The sequence below is a fragment of the Rhagoletis zephyria genome, unplaced genomic scaffold (genome assembly GCF_001687245.7).
Source record: "Rhagoletis zephyria isolate East Lansing unplaced genomic scaffold, Rhagoletis_zephyria_1.1 Rzeph_scaffold_00049, whole genome shotgun sequence".
In the NCBI taxonomy this organism is placed as follows: domain Eukaryota; kingdom Metazoa; phylum Arthropoda; class Insecta; order Diptera; family Tephritidae; genus Rhagoletis; species Rhagoletis zephyria.
In genome coordinates, this window is record NW_016157133.1 from 1 (window position 1) to 20,884 (window position 20,884).

At 33.6% G+C, this 20,884-nt stretch overlaps 2 protein-coding genes across 6 annotated transcripts in view; both read left to right on the plus strand.

Annotated features, from left to right (window-relative positions):
• Positions 1 to 11,944: 11,944 nt before the first annotated feature.
• On the plus strand, positions 11,945 to 13,459 carry Jhbp12 (Juvenile hormone binding protein 12; the record flags this gene model as incomplete). Its single annotated transcript, XM_017622677.1, has 3 exons — positions 11,945 to 12,034; positions 12,096 to 12,246; positions 12,341 to 13,459. Coding segments are annotated over 3 exons (677 nt in total), but the record flags the coding sequence as incomplete, so codon positions are not given.
• Positions 13,460 to 17,521: 4,062 nt separating this feature from the next.
• Mhcl (Myosin heavy chain-like) overlaps positions 17,522 to 20,884 on the plus strand; it is a 186,185-nt gene continuing 182,822 nt past the window's right edge. For 2 of the 5 annotated variants that reach the window (XM_017622689.1, XM_017622715.1), the window contains exon 1: positions 17,522 to 17,666. The gene's annotated coding sequence lies outside the window, so the exon portion shown is untranslated. Of the gene's footprint in view, positions 18,030 to 18,061; positions 18,167 to 18,402; positions 18,543 to 20,884 lie in introns of those variants that run through there. The other 3 variants (XM_017622697.1, XM_017622702.1, XM_017622709.1) reach the window with 3 other exon arrangements.

Sequence of the window (20,884 nt, forward strand, 5' to 3'; positions counted from 1 at the left end):
GGGGGGGAAATACAAACAGATTCTATAGAAACTTAGATTGGAACGCAGGAAGGTTGTATATGGTAGAAGGAAAGCATCAAAATAAGATAATGTCGCTGTTAAGGCCAGAATTGACCGCTTAAATTTAAATGGAAATAGATTCCAAGCGAATACATAAAAAATGTGTTCTTTATGCAATGGGAATGAAATTAAAAACGTCCAGTATTTTGAAGGCAAATGCCCGATACTAATCGAATTTAGACACTAATATTTTGGTAAAACTAAACCAGGAAAGAAATTGTAAATGTACTAAACTTAAAATCAATTGATTTGAAAATTATTGTAAATTATATTTGTGAACGCCTTAAAATACAGAAGTGAATTAGTTAACGAATATAATTGTAATTGAGGATGGATGTTGCTACTAAGCTAAGTAGTCGTTTCCACATGTTTTATTAAGTTATAGGTAAACTGAAATGATCCGACTGCGAGCTAAGGAAAAGATAAAGTGGTAGTATGTTCCTAGGTGGTCTAACATTTAGCAAGATGTTTTTTTTTTTTTAAATTGCCAGACATTAGCGTATCAATTATTGACTATTTTGCTTTGGCCTCCAATATTTGTGCACAATTAATCAAATGTGTATATGTCCATAGAAGTGTGTAGATGTATGAATGTATATATATCTTTTTTATATAAATTACCAATGCTTCAGTTTCGTCCCTTCTGCGTAGGTCAATTCAAATTTTCATTTCCATACATTTTCGCATTCAAATTGCTTATAATTTAAGCTAATGCAATAACGACATTGAAAAAAATTGGAGAATAGAAAAATATAAATGCAGAATTGCAAATGCAATGACTGCCTTTTCAGGTGGTTTAATGGTTATACGCGTAGAAATGGAATGATATTTCTGCATTTAAATGTATCCAAAAGTGTAGGTGTATGTATGTAATATCCACATATGTAAATATGTATGTAGTTTGGAGACATTTTATAGGGTGTTGTTAATGGTCTTGGCATTAATTGGTACTTCCAGGTACGGTGACCAGATTTTTGTGGACAAAAAGCGGGGCATTTCTAAAGCATCAAATCGGAACATACAATTTTGTTTTTCGAATAAAAATACATAACATCTTTTAATACAGTTTTATTTAAAAGAAAACAAAGACAAAAAAAAAACTTGAAAAATAATCTCAAAAATGTATGCACGCGTAAATAGGGAAAATATATTTTAGCAAGTTTTGACTACTTTTCTTTGTTTAAAAAAATTTTTTTTTTTGCAAAATATAGATTAGTATCTAAAAAACCATGTAAATCAAAATTTCAAACTATGTAGAATATTTATAAAAATTCGACAAGCGCACAGTTTTGTAGTCCAGTAAATTTTAGTATTACAAAAAGTGCAAGTTCGAAGTAGAAAGGACTTACCGTTGATTTTTGATAATTTTTTGTTTGCGCATTTTCTTGCATGGAGAAATGAGCGACACCTTCGACAAAAAAAAAAAATACCAAAAACCAACGGTAAGTCCTAGATACTTAAATTTTTCACTTCGTTTTACTAAAATTGATGAGATAGAAAACTGCATATCTACTCAGAATATTTCTAAGAAATCTAATTAAAAAGCTCAAAATTTTGATGAAATTTTACGAATTTTGCTAATTTTTGAACCAAGTTTGATTTGCATGGTTTTAAATAATAACGAGCTTACACTTTCATACAAAAATAATAAACATTGAATAATCGAAAGGGGAATATCCAAAGAATGCTAAAATGTCTCTTCCCTATTTATATTTTCGACACCGTATCTACAGCTTATATTTTTCCTATCCATGAATTTTTTTTTAGCATTAGTATTATTTTTTATAATTTCACTAAATTCAAGTTAGAAACGTTTTATTAAAAACAAAAAAATACATAACAAAACTTAACAAATAGTTATAAAAACCTTGAACAAAAATTTTGACAAGAATGATGCCTGCAATATAGGGAGAGTACTAGTTTGACCGAATAAAACATAACCAATGATCTTAAAAAATAAGGATGCTTGCTATGTTTATGGCTCCTCTATATACTATGTTCTTTGTGATAACGAAAGTGCTGCCACGTTTGTACGAAAAATTGTTTCTGGGCCAGAGTAAAGGGAGACTCTTGTTAAATTAATAAAGCACCCACTGAAATCGTGATTTAATCAGTACAAATATGAAAAATCGGGACACTTATACTTTTAAAAAATATTCAGCAGTATAATTTTCTTAAAATCGGTACGAATGGTCACCGTACTTGTATGTGTCTCTGTGTATTTAATGTTCCTAATAAGGAAGTTTGCACCACAGAATAAATTAAATTAAAATAAGAAATTTAAAATCACAAATAAGTTTTAGGTTTGCAGTTGAATGGGCTATATACAGAATTATTATTATTTTTTAATTCGGATTAAAAACATTGAGATTTTCACGAAGGTTTGTTGATTTTTTTAAATACTGAACACTGGGATTCATACGGTTTTTATTAAACGGATTAAAAACATTGAGATTTTCACGAAGGTTTGTTGAATTTTTTAAATACTGAACACTTGGATTCATACGGTTTTTATTAAACGAATAAACAAAATTTTTATAAAAAATAATTAAAACTAAATAACAAAAAAAAATCAAATTTTAAAACATGTAAACTTGTTCCGTTTGTAATTTTGCTTAATACTAAATCTAAAAGTAGGAAGCTGGATACATTCGAAATAACTCTAACTGAATCTATAACCTTAACCTGCCTTCAGTAACTATGTATTTAATCTGATAGCCAAAGCTAAAAGGTCACTGGACTGCTGTTAATAAAGTGTGGTACTTAATGAACTTGCAACAATCAGATATACAGTGACTCAAACATATGACGACGTGTTGATTTTTTTGAAATGTTTATAATATTTTTCGAGCAAATTTTTTTATTATTTTTCTATAAAAATACCGTCCAAGCTTTAACCAAAACTATATAAGACAAAGTTTCAAATTGTATACAAAATTTAGGAAAACTCAACAATATTTCATCAAAATTTCAACAATTTTAGTCTAATGAAGGTCTAAAAATCCCTTTGATTTTTGAGATTTTTTTTGGTGGCGGCGTTTTGCATCTTTTCCATATAATCATGAATTTCTTATGAAATAAAATGCGGGAGACCATTAGCAACAAAATTGAAAAAAATCAACGACAGTTTTTGTAAATTTCACTTGTTATATAAAGAATTATACTAAAAAAACCGCAAAAGCAGTCTCCAAAAAAAATTCTATAATTCACAAAATTCAACGCTACTTTTTAGCCGGTTGAATTTTACACTTCATTAGACTAAAATTGTATGGGCATACAAATAAATGTTCTAAAGATTCGGTTTAAAATGAAACTTTGATGAAAATTTGTGGAATTTTCATAAATTTTATATAAAGTTTGAAACTGTGATTCATATAGTCTTGGTTAAATATTAGAAAAATAATAAACAAAACTTAGTTCGAAAAACATTACGAATATTTACAAAAAGCAACATGTGATAATTTTATTGAGACACTGTATGTACCCATACTGCATGTATGTACATACGAACAACAACCAATTTACAAAGTTATATCATTTAATGAGTTTTTCTGAACTGGCTATCTTCTGTCCAGTCGACAAAAAAAAAAAAAACAAAAATAAAGAAGCAAAAGCAAGCAAACAAGGTTATTCCACTTTTGGCCAACATATCAAAAGTAGCACATACACACATGAACATGTTGATGCCATATCTGATATAACCACTACTGGAGTCCGCCCAGCAGCAGCGACATATGCATTACTACATACCTAAGTATGTCCATGCCAAACAATCAGTATAAACAAATGCAGGTATGCAGGTGCACAAACACACAACGCATGCCTTTGACGTTGAAAATCATGTTGGCCAAAAGCCAACTACAAAAAATGAGAAGAAAAAGAGTGACTACCACAATGTAAACAAAAGTTCGTAGATACGGTTAGTAAATGAATGTGGTCAGCTGGTTTGTCAACAAAAGTCCATCAGTCAGACAACTCAGAGCAGCCCCCCCCCTGCTGTCAGTCGGCAATGTTGACAGCCTCTGACTTCATTTTCAATGAAGATGCAAAAGCCGGCTTTTGGCTCTTTTATTTTTATTTGGTTTTTGTTGGGTCCACCACCAACCAACTGACAAAAAAACGTGTCACCGAAACCAGAGCGGTGGCGGTAGGCAACGCTGCTAATCAGTCGAACAGGCCTTATGCAACTCGTTAAATGGATCAATTCGCGAGTATGTCTGTTTTTGTGGAAAAATACTTCCTGTTGTGGCCCTCACTCAACTTCATTCGCTTTGTCATTTACGTACATAAATTGGAGATGACACAGTTCATTGGTGTCATAAAGCTAGCGATGTGAAGCGAAAGTAATAAAATGAAGGGAAAAATAATAAAAAAAGACAATATATTAATTAAAAAAAAAAAAAAAAAACGATTCACAGTTCGATGAACAAATGAGTTTTCAAAAGACTTTACCATACATATTGCCCTAGGTCATAAACGATGATGACCGATGGTATTGAAATTTGTAAGCATGCATACTGTACCCAGTCGGAAAATGGAATGTTTGGTAATTTCTAGAGTACACAACGTATCGCAATCTAGTCTTCAAGAAATTACTTCAAAATCCAAAAAAGCGCACCATATTCTATTTTAGAAAAATTGATAAAATCAAATATTTCGAGAATTCAAGAAAGACATTATTGTTGGATAGAAGAATTAACTTGACGTTGCAAATTACCTTTAAAAATAGGTTTTAAATTTTTTTATTTTCTTGACCTGAAACTTGAATAAAATGAATTTTTTAAAAAGTTTTAAACACATATCTTTACTGTACTTGCGTCAAGGCATCCATTTACATTTAGTCTCGAAGTTCATTTTCAAGGACTGATTTAAAAAAAACTACAATGACCTCAAAATCGACCTTCAAAAAGTTAGATTCTTGAATTTTTTTACCTAAAAACCGCTGAAATGAACCCTAAATAATTTTTAAATGCGTTTTTGGGTTCTTGCGACCTTGGAAACAGCAAAACATAAGTGTTTGAAAATGTTTAAGAAGCTTATTGCATACTGGTTTCAGGTTAAAATACGAAAAATGCTTTTATCCAACGAACTGTTTTTCCTGAATTTTTTATCGCAAGAGCTTTAATATCAGGGACCGAAAACGCGTTCCAATTTTGATTTAGATCTGCCCAAGAATAAAATATAATGTTGAGAATGTTCCCATAAAAGAGTCAATCTGGAACAAAAGGTATTGAGAGCAGTTTGAGCGGGAACAAAATGAGAACGAAAGGTTCGGGAACGTTTCCGCAAAGAACAAAATGCGAACAAAACTCTCGGGAACGTTCCCGAGAAGAATATAATGAGAACGAAACTTTCGGGAACGTTTCCAATGAGAACTAAGTAAGAACGAAAGTATCGAGAACATTTTCAACGAGAATAAAATAAGAACAAGAGTCTGGGGAACGTTCTGCTAGAGAATAAAACGAGAATAAAAGTTTTAAGAACTTGACGTTAAGAATTGGAGGGGCGAGTGCGTGTTGAAATGAAAACTCGTTTCAGTGAGAACCACGATTGTTAATTCCAAGCCAGAGGAAAGCTGGATCATTTCAACTTCCAGATCGTTTATCATTAGGGTGAATTGTCTATTTATGGAACAATTTTTCATTTTTCTGTGAAAATTTCGTATCTTAAGTCTTTTGTTGACTTTATTTGCACAGTTATCTATCTTTTTTTATTGATTTTAATATTCAAACATTTCAAACTAATGGAACGCTATGAGACATTTGTTTATCGCTTCCATTCTTCGCGAATAGTTCACAGAAGATTTGATGATGTATCGTTCTGTCAGAAACTTCCTGAGACTTTAGTTCCCAAATTGTTCTTCGAGAGAAAGTTCCTTAGACTTTCTTTCCCGTTTTGTTTTTTGCCAAAAAGTTCCGGGAGACTTTTGTTCCCATTTTGTTTTCTTAGAAGTGTTCGTCTTTTTTTTTGGGAGTTATTCCTTTTCATGTAGGTAATATACTCCTGCGCCACCTAGCGGATTGATTCGTCTTTCATATTGCATTGTCATCGAGTTCTAAGCGTAGTTTGAAGTTTCAAGTCTCTAGCTCATCAGGAAGTTGGTTAAAAATTGGATGTAAGATTTGATTACACACAGTTGAAACTTGACAAAAGCTTGAAAAAATGTTTTTTTTTTTTTGAACAGATTCAACTTTTAAAGTTAAAAATGACAACTTGGAGAGAATCATCCAACTGTAGTATCCATAAATTTGTGTTAAAAAAACAGAGTTCTAGAAACATAAAATAAATAAAAACGAGTGGACAACCTTCTTTTCCGAAGCCTAACCGGCTTAATAAGTACAACTCTAGCGAGCATAAAAAAATCCATAGCTAATTAAGTATTCACAAAAATTGTGCATGTAAAAAGCTAAAAGTTAATTTAAATTTTATGAATTCCACTGTTAATTAATTTTAAATAACTGCTGCTGCTGCCATTGAATATGTAGACTCCATAACCCACTCAGCGCCGCTGCACTGTTGCTTTAGTGCGGACTTCAACTTGACATTGAACTAAAAAAAGACAAGCTGTGCATTTTCGGTTGGTATCGTATTTATAAAATTTTTTTTTTTAATTTGTGTCAAACAAGTTTTCAGCTGCCAGACATCGGTAGTATGCTGCTCTATTTTGAGGATGCTGCAAATGTCATTAAAGGGAAGTTTTTTGTTTTTCCGTCTGCTACCTTCAGTGGCGTTTCTTTTGTTATGTCGAACAACAACTTTTTGTAGTTCTTATTAACATACTAGTTGTTGTTGTAATGATTATATTTTATTAAGTGTTAATGAACTTTACGAATTATTCGCATTTTTTCATAATCGCTTGCGGTCACCGTGTTTTACTGAGGTTATGTTGTTGCTACTTAAGTAATTGTGTGCCTATTCGAGTTTCATTTTTGTTGATGCAAAATATTTAGGAAGACCTTGAAGCCCAGCCTGTTTATGCGCGCTCAAGTTTTGACCGAAATTCATTTCCTGTATTTTGCAGATTGAAAGCGTAAAAAAGGAAATAAAGCTGAAATAAAAACCGTTGTAGGTATATTAAATTAAACTCTCTTAAGATCTTCAGGGTTGCGGGTTTTAGAAACTAAGTTATGCATTGTACTATGCAATGAGTCTATGTAGGTTTAGAGACAATTGCTTCCAGTTATTCGCAGGAATACATACAGTGGCGCTCACATAAATAGGACATATTTATTTTTTACAATATTCACAATATGTTACGTGACAAATTTTTTTCGTAAATTTTTTATAAAAAAGATAGTAGATTCTATAGTGTTATTCATAAACCATAAAAATAAAAGTTTAGAACTTTGTTCGCAGTTCAGGAAAATTTAAAAAATTATTATTTTTTTTTTAATTTCCAACTTCATTCAGAATTTTTAGACACTTATTGGGCATGCAGTTTTATAGCCTATTCGATTTCAGTAAAAAAATTTTGAACAATCCCGTAGATTTTCGATCGCTTTTTTTTTGTTGACGATGTTGTGCACTTTCTTCTTTACGGTGATGAACAATTGCTTGAGCTCGAGAATAAGCAAAGCAAGCAGAAAAAATCTCTTGATGGTTAAAAATTGCCCGACTGGAGCGCTGCTGAAAATTACTTGGTCAAGTTTTTCGCCGATAAACCACAGAAGTTGTACACCGATGGAATTTCAAAGGGTCATAAATAGATAATAATAGATAATAGGGATGGCAGCGATTAATCATTTGATAACATTAATCGATTATTTTTGCCCAATTTAAGATTTAATTGTATCATGGTTTTGTGTTTTATTAATCGATTATTAATCGATTAATTGTAAAATAATCGTAAAAATATTTTCAAGAAATATGAGTTCTGTAGTGGTCTAAAATCCATCGATCGTACACTTTTTTTTTGTTAGCTGCATCAACTTTACTCGACCCGAGGTTCAAAAAAATGTATTTCAAGCATTGTAGTTAGCATTGGCCTCAGTAATGGAGTTCTTGCAAAATGAAATAATGTACGCAAATGATCTTAAGGAAATGGGTAGCGAGTCGTCACTAGAATCAGTAGAAAATCAGTTCGATCTATGGGCCTCTCATAAATCTCTTGTACACAAACGAAGGCGAAAGGATGATGAAATGAATTTTTATTTAAATTTTCAAGTCTTAGGCCTCCAAGCGGAATGAAATTACGAATGAAGAGAATCGATGGAATCACCGAGCAATTCTACATAGGAATTGGATAGTGGCGTCTGGAGAACGAAAGCCAAACTAAAATTTGTGAGCCAGTGTTATTGTCTCTAAAAATACTCTAGGCTAATTAACAAGAAAATTCGAAATTTTTTATGCAAGTGTTTTTGTGAATACTCACTGCAAAAAAGTGCCTTTAAAATTTTGATTAATTTGATTATTTCTCAATAATTGCAATTAATTTTTTTTGCTTGTGATTAATCATATGATTAATTAATCGATTATTTTATTTTATTTTTTGCCATCCCTAGTTGTCAATAAAGAAATTGTTCTTCAAAACTTTACCCAAACATCCGCGTAGACTTTTCATATGACTCCATCTTTCTTGTAATTCAATATTACATAAATAGAAACTGTTCCTATTTTTGTTTTTAATAAAAAACCTTTGGCAACAGGAAAATCTGAATCAAAAAAGCTAAAATAGGGCAAACGCCCTACGAAATTCTGCACTGTGATCTCTATTTCGGCTCATTCATTACCCGATTACGAACCAATTTTAAATTTTCAAATTCCATCCCTTATGTACACCGTGATAGCGCGATCCGTAGTCGCCTATAGGGAGCTGGCTTGGTTTTCGAGAGCTGCCTTAGCCAGGGTGAGACAATCCTTCACTAAACTCCAACGCCTGATAACTGTATGCATTACGTTCGATCTAAATCTTCTGAGAGTAGTCAAGATATTGAAATAAAGAATGCCCTTAACAAATTTAAATAGACATGGGAATATACAACAGTTCAGTATTATATGCGCTTTTGATCATTTTCCGTTTTAAGCTAATCTACCCCTCTATTTTTTAATGAAAATATGTAAGTGCGCGCGCGTATTTTAAACACGTTCGCAGTTTTACGCTTTTCGCCTATGAAATACGGAATATACAAAAGTTTGGTGTTTTTTTTTTGCACACACAGATCACAAAAGAATAATTCATTATTTGTTCTTTGAATCGCACTTCCGTAGTTTGTATGCAAAGGAGCTGAGTGTTTATTTTCTGCTGTACGCGTGCGCGATAATCTTTTCGAAGTTTTACGGCAGTTAAACAATGAGAAAATGTACGTATGTATACATATTTACATACGAGTACATGTTTGAATAAATGTAATTGACATAATTTTTAAATTCTCATATGAGTTTTTGTCTTGCGAAATATATATAGTAGTATACGCATATGTATGTACAGTTTGTAGGTTCAAGGACAATTTTTGTGATTTTAGAAAAAGGTTTGGTAGTGTGAATTTAGAATGAGAAGAAGAAAAAAAAACGTGATAATTGTGTGATATTTAAGTATATGCTAGGTGTTGATATGAAAACGTCATTAAGACTCATGTCACAAATCGGAGGAGCAGCTCGGCCAAACACGCAGAAAAATGTGTAACCCGCAAATATTTATTTATTTTATTTTTTATTGGAGTATGGATTAATTTTTGCAAACAGCGTCGAATGTCATTTCATTTATGAAGTTTGTTATGTAAACATAATCAGAAGTCTACAGACGGTACGTTCGAAGCTCGTTAGGGAATACCCTAATTCACTTTCGGTTGCGTGGCAATATTACTTTTTTCAGATTTGAATGCGTGCCAGGCCATATCGCACGAAACTGTGTGACTGAAGAACTGGCCAAATAATATCGCCAAGAAAAGAGAGAGTAGGAGCTCCATTGATCACTTGTGGAATTCTCGGGGAAAGATTAGCCTTGGGTCAACTCAGCGAACAGTGGGCGGAAAACCCGCGCATGTGCTATCGCGAGGTCATTCTGGTCGAAGGTGGACCGGGGACGGTCCGGGATCCGTTTAGCTTCGCGAAGCCTGATCTCTCAGTTCTGGTGGGTGTAGTGCCTAGGCCACTGTCCTATTGGGTGTTCAGGCAGTGGGATTAAATATCAAATGAAATGCAAGATGGCGGCTCAGGTATGACAAAGAACCAACGCTCACGGTCTAAGTGAAAAAAAAACATAGAAAGCCATAAAACGGGTCCAAAGTAATTAATCACTTAACTGATGTCATATTCAAAACATAATTTAAAGATCCAAATAAATGTAAAAAAAAAAACACATAAACTTCATTTCATTCGTTCAAACGATATATCCTAAGAACATTATGCCGGGTCATTTGTTTTGAGTCACCTTTTTTTATAAGAATTAGATTAGTAAACTAACATATCGCGTATGCCTTTCGTTGAGAGCAGGGATCGTGACGGTTCTGATCTTTGTAATAAAAATCAAAAAAATTCAATATTTGATTTCTATTTTTCTGATCAAATTTAACCGTTATTTTATGAGATTAATTTTTTCCAACAATTATAAATAATTTTCTAAAAATAAAAAAATTGGTACGAACGTTTTTCCAATCGTCTTCTAACACTTGAGGTGGAAAAGCAGTGCTAGTTCCGTAATCATCCTCTAATGGATAAATAAACTGAATCTTTTCTGGGTAAATAAGGCAGGTGAAAAACCCGGTATTCGAAAATTGGTAAAAATCTGGTTAAAAAACCTCAGCTTAAGCTCCTTAGAAAATAAATATGTATGCACATTAGGGTGGTCCAAAAATGCATGTGAAAAAGTATAGTCGGATTTTTATGCTCTCACCCCCTAGGATTGTTCTATACCGAAAAAAAGTATACCCCTATTTTTTTATTTTGAAATCAAAAAATAATTAGAGATCGCTCAAAGCCCAAAGTTTTACATTTTTTTTTTTTTTTATATGGTAAAAAACAACTTTTCGTAGCAATGGTATATAATTCTTGAAAATCAATATTTTTCGCTCACGTTAAACCAGCCCGACGTATATGAATGAGATTTTTTAGACAGATCAGTTATGACAAATAGTATTAACAAAAAGGATATTTTTTTGAAGAGAGTTGAAACCTTTTTTTAAATTAAAAATCAATTAATTGCCAGTTTAAATAAAATATTATAACATTGTTGGAGTCAAACGAAAGGGATTCTAAACAGATTTATTTCGAAATAACTTTGAAGAAGAGGATTGACACCTGCGCAAAGTGTTGACATCAATTTAATTAACAAGTTAAATTAAATATTTGTATCTGGGTATCAAACAAAAGGTTTAGGAAATTTATTAAAAAATGATTTTTAAGAGGCTTGCCACCTATTTTGTAGTTCAAAATCAACTTAACCAGCAAGTGAAATGAAATATTTTAATGCTGGAATCACACCAACGAAAGATTTAATAGAATTTAATTTCGAAAACTTTTTTGAAGAGGGTTACCACCTATGGTCGCCAAACGAGTGAGGTTTAAGAAAGGTCTTTTTCGGAAATATTTTTGACGAAGGTTGCCACCTGCTTAGAAATTCAAAATCAATTTTACTAAGTTAAATGAAATATTTTAACATTGGTGTCAAACGAGTGAGGTAAGCTTCATTACTAAACTTATTTTAAAGCTTTGTTTTTAAAATATTTTTGAAGGGCTTGTAACAATTTCAAAGACCCAGTTCCATTTAATGAGAGGTTAAATGAAGCATTACAATGTGGGAGCCTAAGGAAAGAAGATAAAGAAAGTTTTTCTCCTGCTGTAACATTTGACTGCATAGCCGCGGCAATAGCTAGTACTTATATATTGTAGATGCTCCCTTTTCAAGTTTTTACTGATTTAATACCCTAACTATTTCTTCTCATTTCAGCTGCTAATTTCGAAAAATGCAAACGTGATGAAAATTTCGATAAATGCCTTGTTGATGCTGTGAACGGTGCGATTCTGCTGCTCAAGGATGGTAAAATAACTTCATAAAATCTTTTGTAAAATAAAGAGAATTAACGTTTAACTATACACAGGCAACAAAGAGTTCGGTATACCACCGCTCGAGCCACTCACTGTGAAGTCGTTGGTAATCGATTCTGGTAATGCGCCTATTACGCTGAAACAGACCTTGAAAAACTTACTCGTACACGACATGATCTCCACCAGCAAAGTGCAGCGCTATCGGTAAGATCCTTTAATACATATATACATATATGCATTTTAAACTACATAAAAAAACAAATAACAATTATTACTTTCTCTTTTTTCCCCTTTCCAGCACCGATCTGAACAATCACCTAATTGTTTGTGACAGTAAAACCGATCGCATTGAAATGGTTGGCGATTATGAGATGTCCGGCCGCATATTGCTGCTACCCATAACTGGTAATGGCAAAGCCAATATGACGCTGATTAACACCCACATCGAACATCGGCTCATCGGCGAACCTTTCATGCGCGATGGCGTCAAATATATGCGACTCAAGGAGTATCGCGTCGATCTGAATCCCAAGCGTGTCTATATGCAATTCGATAATCTCTTCAACGATCGTTTGTTATCGCAGACAATGAATCGATTCTTGAACGACAACTGGGAGACGGTTTTCAATGAGCTGAAGATTGGCTATGCGCGTAGCTTTGGTCAAATTTTCCGTGATATTTCGAATAAGCTGTTTGAGGAGATACCATTCGATTCGATATTTCTGAGTTCTTGAAATGCGCAGTGCGTAAAAGAGGGGACTACATGAATGATTGCAGCTGGAGGAGTGGTCAAAGCTTGAGTATTTTCTTTTAGTATTTAATAAAAATTGTTAAGGTTTATTATTTAGTGATGTGTATGTAGGACTATATGTATATTAGGGTGCTTTTCTTCGAGACAATTTTTTTTTCATTCCCACCTAGACATTGTGGGAAATACCTATAAAAAGTCCTTTTTCTTCTACAGCTCAGAGGTATTTTTTTATGGTATAATTTTGGTCAAGGATAGAGTTTCTTCAGAATTGAATGCTCTACAAAAGTCTCCATTGCGGCGTAATTCTAACCCGCGCGGGCGAGGTAGTACGTACGGGTCCTAAACCCAATTTTTTTGGTGAAATTCTCGTTTTTTTTTTGCCCCTATCTGATAAATAACAAGAGCTACAGAAAAAATGTAAATAAGAAAGTGGTAGGAAATTCAATTTCGACATTCCTTGAGATATTGGGAGCGAAAAAAATTGTCGCGAAAAAATCACCCTAATGTACCTATATGTATGTGAGTTGATTGAGTTATTCTGGAATTTATTATTTTTTAGTTTTGTAAATATGTATGTATTTGTAAGTTGATTAACTTAGAAATTGAATTGGTAAGACATTTAAAAATAAATTAATAAAAAATAAAATATTTAGTACTATGTATGCACATGAAGATAGTTACATATTTGGTTTTCCGTGAAACATTTTTTTTGAAGCATGTTCTCCCAGCCGTCTATGTACCCATTAGAGATGGCGTTTTTAAAACGATTAAATCGAGCTCTGCCGATTCGACTTTTTGTCGATTATTTCATTCCGATTCGATCCGTGAATCGATAAAAAAAATCGAGAATCGATATTAGACCTTTTACCTCAATCCATAAAATTGTAAAGAAAATTGATTTTGTGACTGGTACAACAAAAAAAAAAAAAACAATGGAGGGGGCTTAGCACTCCCCACCTTGCCAACTTGAGGTTGCCACTTATTTTCGATTCTACACAATTTATCTAAAACATCCCAATATGGATATCAAATGAAAGGTATTTCTGAGGACTTTGGCCAGAAAGTATAAGTTATGGTGGAACAACAGAGCATATACGACTTCGTCTGCTTATCGGAAACACATTTTGCCACATACATAAGAGGATGAAGAGCTATATCTTCCCAATTATAGAATTCACGGAAGTGACAGCGATTCCAAACACACTGGCGGTGTTGTAGTTTACGTGAATAAGTCATGTGAAGTGCTAGCGACAGAAGTGGAAACTAAATCGAGAGTCTTTTGGTGGCTTTCGATAAAATTATGCCGCAATAGCAAATATCTTCAGCTAGTGACACTGTACCGATCCCCCAATAAGGTAACTTCCTTCCCCGGAAAGTGCTTTTTGCAATTTTTTTTAGGATAAGCTAGACTTGCTCTTAGAAACTTAGTGCTATTTTCCATTTTTGTATTTTACTAAATTTGTTTTCGTATGTAAACAAACAACGGCTGTAATTTCAAATTAAGTTTATTCGTCGAGCGAAAAATTTGTACGAATTTGTACGAATTATCATAATTTTTGCCCAAATCGCGTTCGTGCAGACCAAAAGATTATCCATCACTCAAAAACTGAGAGCGCAAAGTGACAGTTCTCCTGAGAGAAGTTGCAAACTCTTGCTGGAAAATTTTTAACCTATGGAGTTCTACCTCAACCCATTTTTCTAGAGTGAAGAATGCTTTCTGGGCTGTTTTGGGCAAACGCGGGATCCCACGGGCTCGTGTGGATCAAACCTAATATGTCCACGTTGCAGGATTCTAACCTGATCAAACGTCCTCCTTTGAGGAGGATTGTCCTGTTCAAAAATATTTTCCTTCTCTGTCCTCCTTTTGAGCAAAAATATACTCCTTTTTACGGCCCTATTATGGTTGTCGACGTCGACCGCGATGTCATTTTCTCATCAACAAATAGCCCTCGTAAGGAACACCTTTCCTCAAAAATATTGTAGTCAGCGTAGCTGGAGTTGGACTTACGATGCATACTTTTTGATGCAAAAATTACAGTTTTTGATGCAAAAGTTGGAGTTTTTTGTTTTAAGAGACGCTTAAGAATATTAAACATGTTAATGATGTTGCTGAACGAGGTATAGCGTTGCTAAAAAATTATAATCGAACTTTGACGAAAGACGAAGAACAAAACCAATTACTCTTGCAAGTAACACAACTAATAACAATTAAATAATTAAAAAAAAAAAATAGTTAAAACTTGTTAATACCTATGTGGCGGTCTTCTAATTACGCAACGCATTGTACTATTAACCTGTTTTACTTCTCTTTAGAGAAACTGTGAATTGTTAACTTAATTGTTATTTATGTACTTATGTATGTATTAAAATAAATAAAAAAATGTTTGTGTTTTCAGTGTGAAGATTTTGTCTTCCTGGAATGTTAAAAATTCTGGTCACCTTAAGGATCCTCGAGTGAATTTTCTCTTAAAATCTCCGCGATATAGGTTACTGCATTTGCATATTTATTCCGTGCTTCCGCAGCCTTCTCTCATATTAACCTATTGGTAGCAGAGTTTCTGAATAATCGAAGAATCCATAAATCGGATTTTTTGTCAATTATGTGTGCCATGGGATGCCATGAGTAGATATAGCTCTATATAAAGCTCTCTGGCAATACATACAATTTATCTGTGTTGATCATGTGTTCACTAGGCTATATTGCGAAAATTATTTTGAAGCAATGGATGAATTTAATGTAAATGCCGGTGATTCCTGCAGCGATTTAGGGTCTGCAAACAATTTTCTACGTGTTTCCATCATTCGTGTTGCTAAAATTCGTTTGGGAACATCCACTGCGAGGCCCTTCTTGACTTTGAAAAGTTCAGAACTGGAACGATGAATCCGCCTGTATACCTAGCTAATTGTTAAATAGATTCAAACAGGCGAACTCTGGCATTTAGGGTTGGCACGTCAAAAATCTAAAGTCCCCGGGCTAACTGTCCCCTTTTCTATGAGGAGTTAAAACCATTTGACGATCAAACTACATATCGACGACAGTGTGGAAGATCGACCTATCTCGGACGCCTGTTCGAAAACGCTCTAACTCAGAATTTGATTGAAAATATTGCTATTTTAGAATTTGTTCAATTGCGCTTTATCTTAGCTGCCGATAATTTGATTTTTTATTGAGATATGACGTTCTTGCACCATTTATGGAAACAGACAAAGTTGTACCGGAAATAACATGACTTCCAAAACTGCCCAAAAGCGGTTACTACTAAACATTTTTGTACCATGTGGATGTAGGTATTACTATTATGTATATATAAAATCTCTTAAAAATACTATGTACTCACCGGACTTACGAATTTTGGAATACACCAAAGAAGTTATATAACCCCTTACCGTTGCACAGATTTTTATAGATGATGGCAAACGCTTTCATTATCGTTGTGAAATTTTATTTGCACCACAAAACTTTGTTACAACCACGCACTTTACTTGTATTGATAGCAAACACAATGGTTACAACCACGCACTTTACTTGTATTGATAGCAAACACAATGAACTAAGCAATTCACTAAACTAAAACCATGCTTTTTCACTTTTAAATCAATTTTTCATTGAAGCACAAACTTTTAAAAAACGAAGCTACGGTTTATTACCGCCACAAAACTTTTCTTCATCAAATGTTCAAATCAGGCAGAATCAGCTGTTCGCGCGAGTATAACACTTTTCTTAAACTCGCCGCAAATACAACACTGGAATGCACTGCCGGAAGTATAGGGCGTACAAGAATTTCCATTTCCAATTTGCTTTCGGCAAAGTATTCGCACCATTCGCTGCTGTTGAGAAGTGTTCGGACTCGTATTACATTGTGGTAGATCAGCCACTTCTTTGAGCATCTACCACATCTACCACTCAAGGTCTGAAATCTACCAAACATTCGCGTTTGTTTTATTTTTGCTTGACATAATTTTCTTAATTTTAAGTGAAAAAATTGGCCAACACTAAGCACTAAATGGTAACAAAAGAATGATATAACACAAGATTCCGCATTCCCTGCGACGATGAAATTCTAAACCAATAGTAAACAAAGCCGAATGGGAGGATAAAATAAACTGTAAAATAGTAAAATTTCTCAGTAATCAATTTTTCGACAGAAAATGCGGTTTGTTGTGTTAAATTGCGAAATATTTGACTTATAAAAAGAATTAATAGCGAAAATGTTAAAAAGGCGATTTTTGTGAAAGTATTAGCAAATTTAAATGCTTCTAAGGTTTCTGAAGCTTCGTTTACTATTACTTGAGAATTGTCAAAATCGGCAAATCCCAATTAACTGTCTCTGGAACGTGCTTCATTTGTTCGCTACTTCGTGATGTGATAAAAAGAAAAGCTGGTAGCACACCGCAAGGTTGCAGAAATCTATTAAAATATGTTCGAAAAATATCTTAATATGGAAAGAACTGCTTTACACTGTCAAGGAAAAAAATTGCCAAAACTCAAAGCAATTTTTAGCAACTTCAATCTTGCACTTTATTATACTAAAATAAAATTTTTTTAGAGTCTAATTGCAGAATTTTTTAAATTTTTGTACAAAATTTTATCCAAACCCAGAGATCCACCACATTTTTTTGAAATCTACCACATTTTTTTCCAGATTCTACCACACAGAATTTTTTTGGGAGTCCGATCACTGCTGTTGAGTTGGTTCTTCTTTTTCTTCTTCAGTTGGCTCATTTCGTTTGTGTGTTTCTCTTGTGTTTTTCTTGTGCACGGAGTTTCTGATAGTTGCAAATCGGTGAAATTTTAAGAAAAACTTGTTTTAATCGATAAAATTACAAACTGTTAGTAAAAATAACCCGAGTAAAGGAACGCGCTGTCGAAAATGTAAGTGAAAAAGTGTTGGGTGTAGCCGAAACTATAAGGAAAAAAAATGTAAATTTTGTGCCAGTGAAATCGCAAAAGGATTTGGCGCTAGTGTCTGAAAAAATAAGAAATCGAATAAAATACCAGTAATATTTGCATTCACAATAACAAAAAACGTCATCATTCAATAATAAATTATTGAATCTTGCGAAAACAGTTTATTGAAAGTATGCAGCCATATGAAAAAAGCAATCCCGAAAATCAATTTTTCACTGTCTGTCGATTAGTGCAAGCACAATCAACGCAACACTGAAGCTCAGCAAGGTAACCCGTATTGAGTGGAATACTTGAAAACGACTACCAAGTGGAAAAAATACAAGTTTTGTGAGTCATTGCAAACGTGCTATAAATTAATAAATTCTTGGCCAACGTCTAGAAACTTATTTGCATAAAAAATATCGAAAAAAATGCTGACATCGCCCTGCAGCAAATTCGCTCGCAAATTCGGCGGCGCTCCTCCGGTAAGCTAGTACTTGCGTGCATACGAGTGGGTGTGTTTGTTTTTTCGGATTGTTGTTGCGCGCAAGCCCGTTCAGACGTCGACCGACCACAGCCTTTTGCCAATCTAACGACCTGGTCGGCTGCTTCCGGAATAGCTTTTCGGCAAAAATTTAGTTCCAAAAAAAGTTTGCAGCAAAGGAAGTATAAAGAGTTAAGCGGCAAAATAAATAAAACGCTCACTTGATTATCGAAGCGAAAGGTGTTTTAGGAAACCAAGAAGTGGGTGGGGGGTGCGCCGCTGAGGTCGTTCGACTGCGTCGACTGAGTTTCCATTTGTTTTTTTTTTTTTTTGATTCGTGCAGAGCAAAAGGACGTAAAAAAGAAGAGCGCAAAGAGGTAAACACCAAAAAAAAAAAAAGAAAAACAAAATAAATGTACCGTTGCCCGAGCGTTGTGAGCGGTAGAGAACAACAATAATTCATTAAAATTATTTGTGTTCACTGAAGCCATCTTATCAGCTAGAAATACAATTAACTTTTATCTTCCTGTTTGCTGTGTACATATAAAAAGAAGAAAAAACACTTAGGGGATTCCCTTAAACGCGAAGAGCAGAAAACTCGAAAACCTCGAAAGTTTTCGAGGCTGTTTTTGGGAATGCACCTTTTTTCAGCCTCGTAAACAATGGAGAAATTCCGAAGTTTGACAGCTCATTCAGAGTTTTTTGTATAATGGGCTGTTTTTGCTTACGCGTAAAAGCACATTNAATATTTTACATTCTTGTGCTTTATTGGATTGTTACCTTTTTTCTTTTGCTTTGTTTTTCCTCTATTCTTTGTTGTCTGATTTCAACGCTCATTTGCTTGCACACTTTTTCTGTTTCCCCTGTCAGTGGTGCGTTGCCGTTCGTGGTGAATTTTTGTTACATTTTCTATGCCTATGCTTTGTTATTGAAAAACGATAGGACAAATCACACTTTTTCATTTAAAAGGGGTAAAAGGACCAGTTTTTAGTGCCGGTTTAAATTAAACTCTGTGTGTCATTTACGGGGACACTTTCCTAAAAGGGCGATGACCGGTGGAGGTAGGGGCGTGGCACCTACCACCCCCTCTTTACAGAGTGCATGGACCGCCGTTCACAAAAATGCAACCCCCGGCAGCCTTGGCCACCTATTTGAACGGTTGCTGTTTTGGCCGAAATGTACCATGTTTGCTAAATTTTTTCTAGTTGTGGTATATTGGTGCATAACTTTGACTCGGTGAGTGGAACAAATGTATTGTGGGACTGCCCATGTATCAGAGGTCAAAGTCTCTTGCACTTCTTGGAGCGGTTATCGTCTCCGTCCAGGATCTGGCACATGACACCCTCTAAAATCCTTAATTTCATATATGCCCAGGGGTTAGAGTGAACTCCTAAAGGACCAGTACGATAGATGTAACTAAATAGGTCGATTTTATTTACAAAAATAATAATACCATCTACTGAGTTTAATAATAATAAAAAAAAATATTTTGTTCTTACTACATACACAGTACATATTTTAATATCTATTTGATATACGTTCTGTATAAGTTAACTAAAAATGACATTTCAAACAGGTGGCAATCATCTTAAAAATATTTCCAAGCTACACAAAACGTTCTCTTTCATCTGACACCCAAATCGTAATCCATATTTCATTTCGCTAACAGTCTCAATTTAAGTTTATTTTGATTTTTTGGAAAGGTGGCAACCTCCTATATATTTTCAGAAATAAAGCCCCTTTAAACCCATTTCGCTTGATACCCACATTTTACTAATTCATCAAACTTATTCAATCCACTTTTTAAACATCTGGCAACCCTTTTGAAACATTTCAAATGCTCAAACTAAAGGTTTCTTAACACTATTTCGCTTAACACCCGTATTTTAATATTTCATATACATATGTATGTACATACATCACCTGTGTATACACCCAGCGACAAAATACAGTGACTCAAACAAATGACCACGTGTCGATTTTCTTCAAATATTCGTAATGTTTTTCGAGCTAATTTTTTTTGTTATTTTTATATAAAAATATCGTCTATGCTTGAACCAAAACCGTGTAAATCACAGTTTTAAACTGTATATAAAATTTAAGAAAATTCAACAAATTTTCATCAAAATTTCAACCTTTTATACTGAAAGTAGCTTCTTAAAAAAAATTTGTCAAAAATCGCTAAAATTGTATGGGCAATAAAACTGTATACAAATTCAGATTGAAAAGTTGAAATTTTGATGAAAATTTGTTGAATTTCCTAAATTTTGTACAAAGTTTGCAACTGTGATTTACACGGTTTTGGTTAAAGCTTAGACGATATTTTTATACAAAAATAACAATTAAAAAATATAGTTCGAAAAACATTACGAATATTTGAAGAAAATCAACACGTGGTCATTTGTTTGAGTCACTGTATAACACCTCAAGCTTTTTACCAGTTTTAACTACTTTTCTCTAGCTTTTTTTTAAGGTTCATCACTTTTATACAAAAGTATAGCTCTTTATCCAAAAGATACCATATAAATCTAAATTTCAGACTTTGCACAATGCAATAAAAATTCCCACACTTTTCATCCCAATTCCAAGCATTTTAATTTTAATTTCTATAAAAGATTTTGCAATGCAGTTTTATAGCTTATTAAATTCTAGTATAATAAAGTGCAAGTTTGAAGTTGCTAAAAAATCGCGTTGATTTTTGATTTTTTTTTTCTTTTCC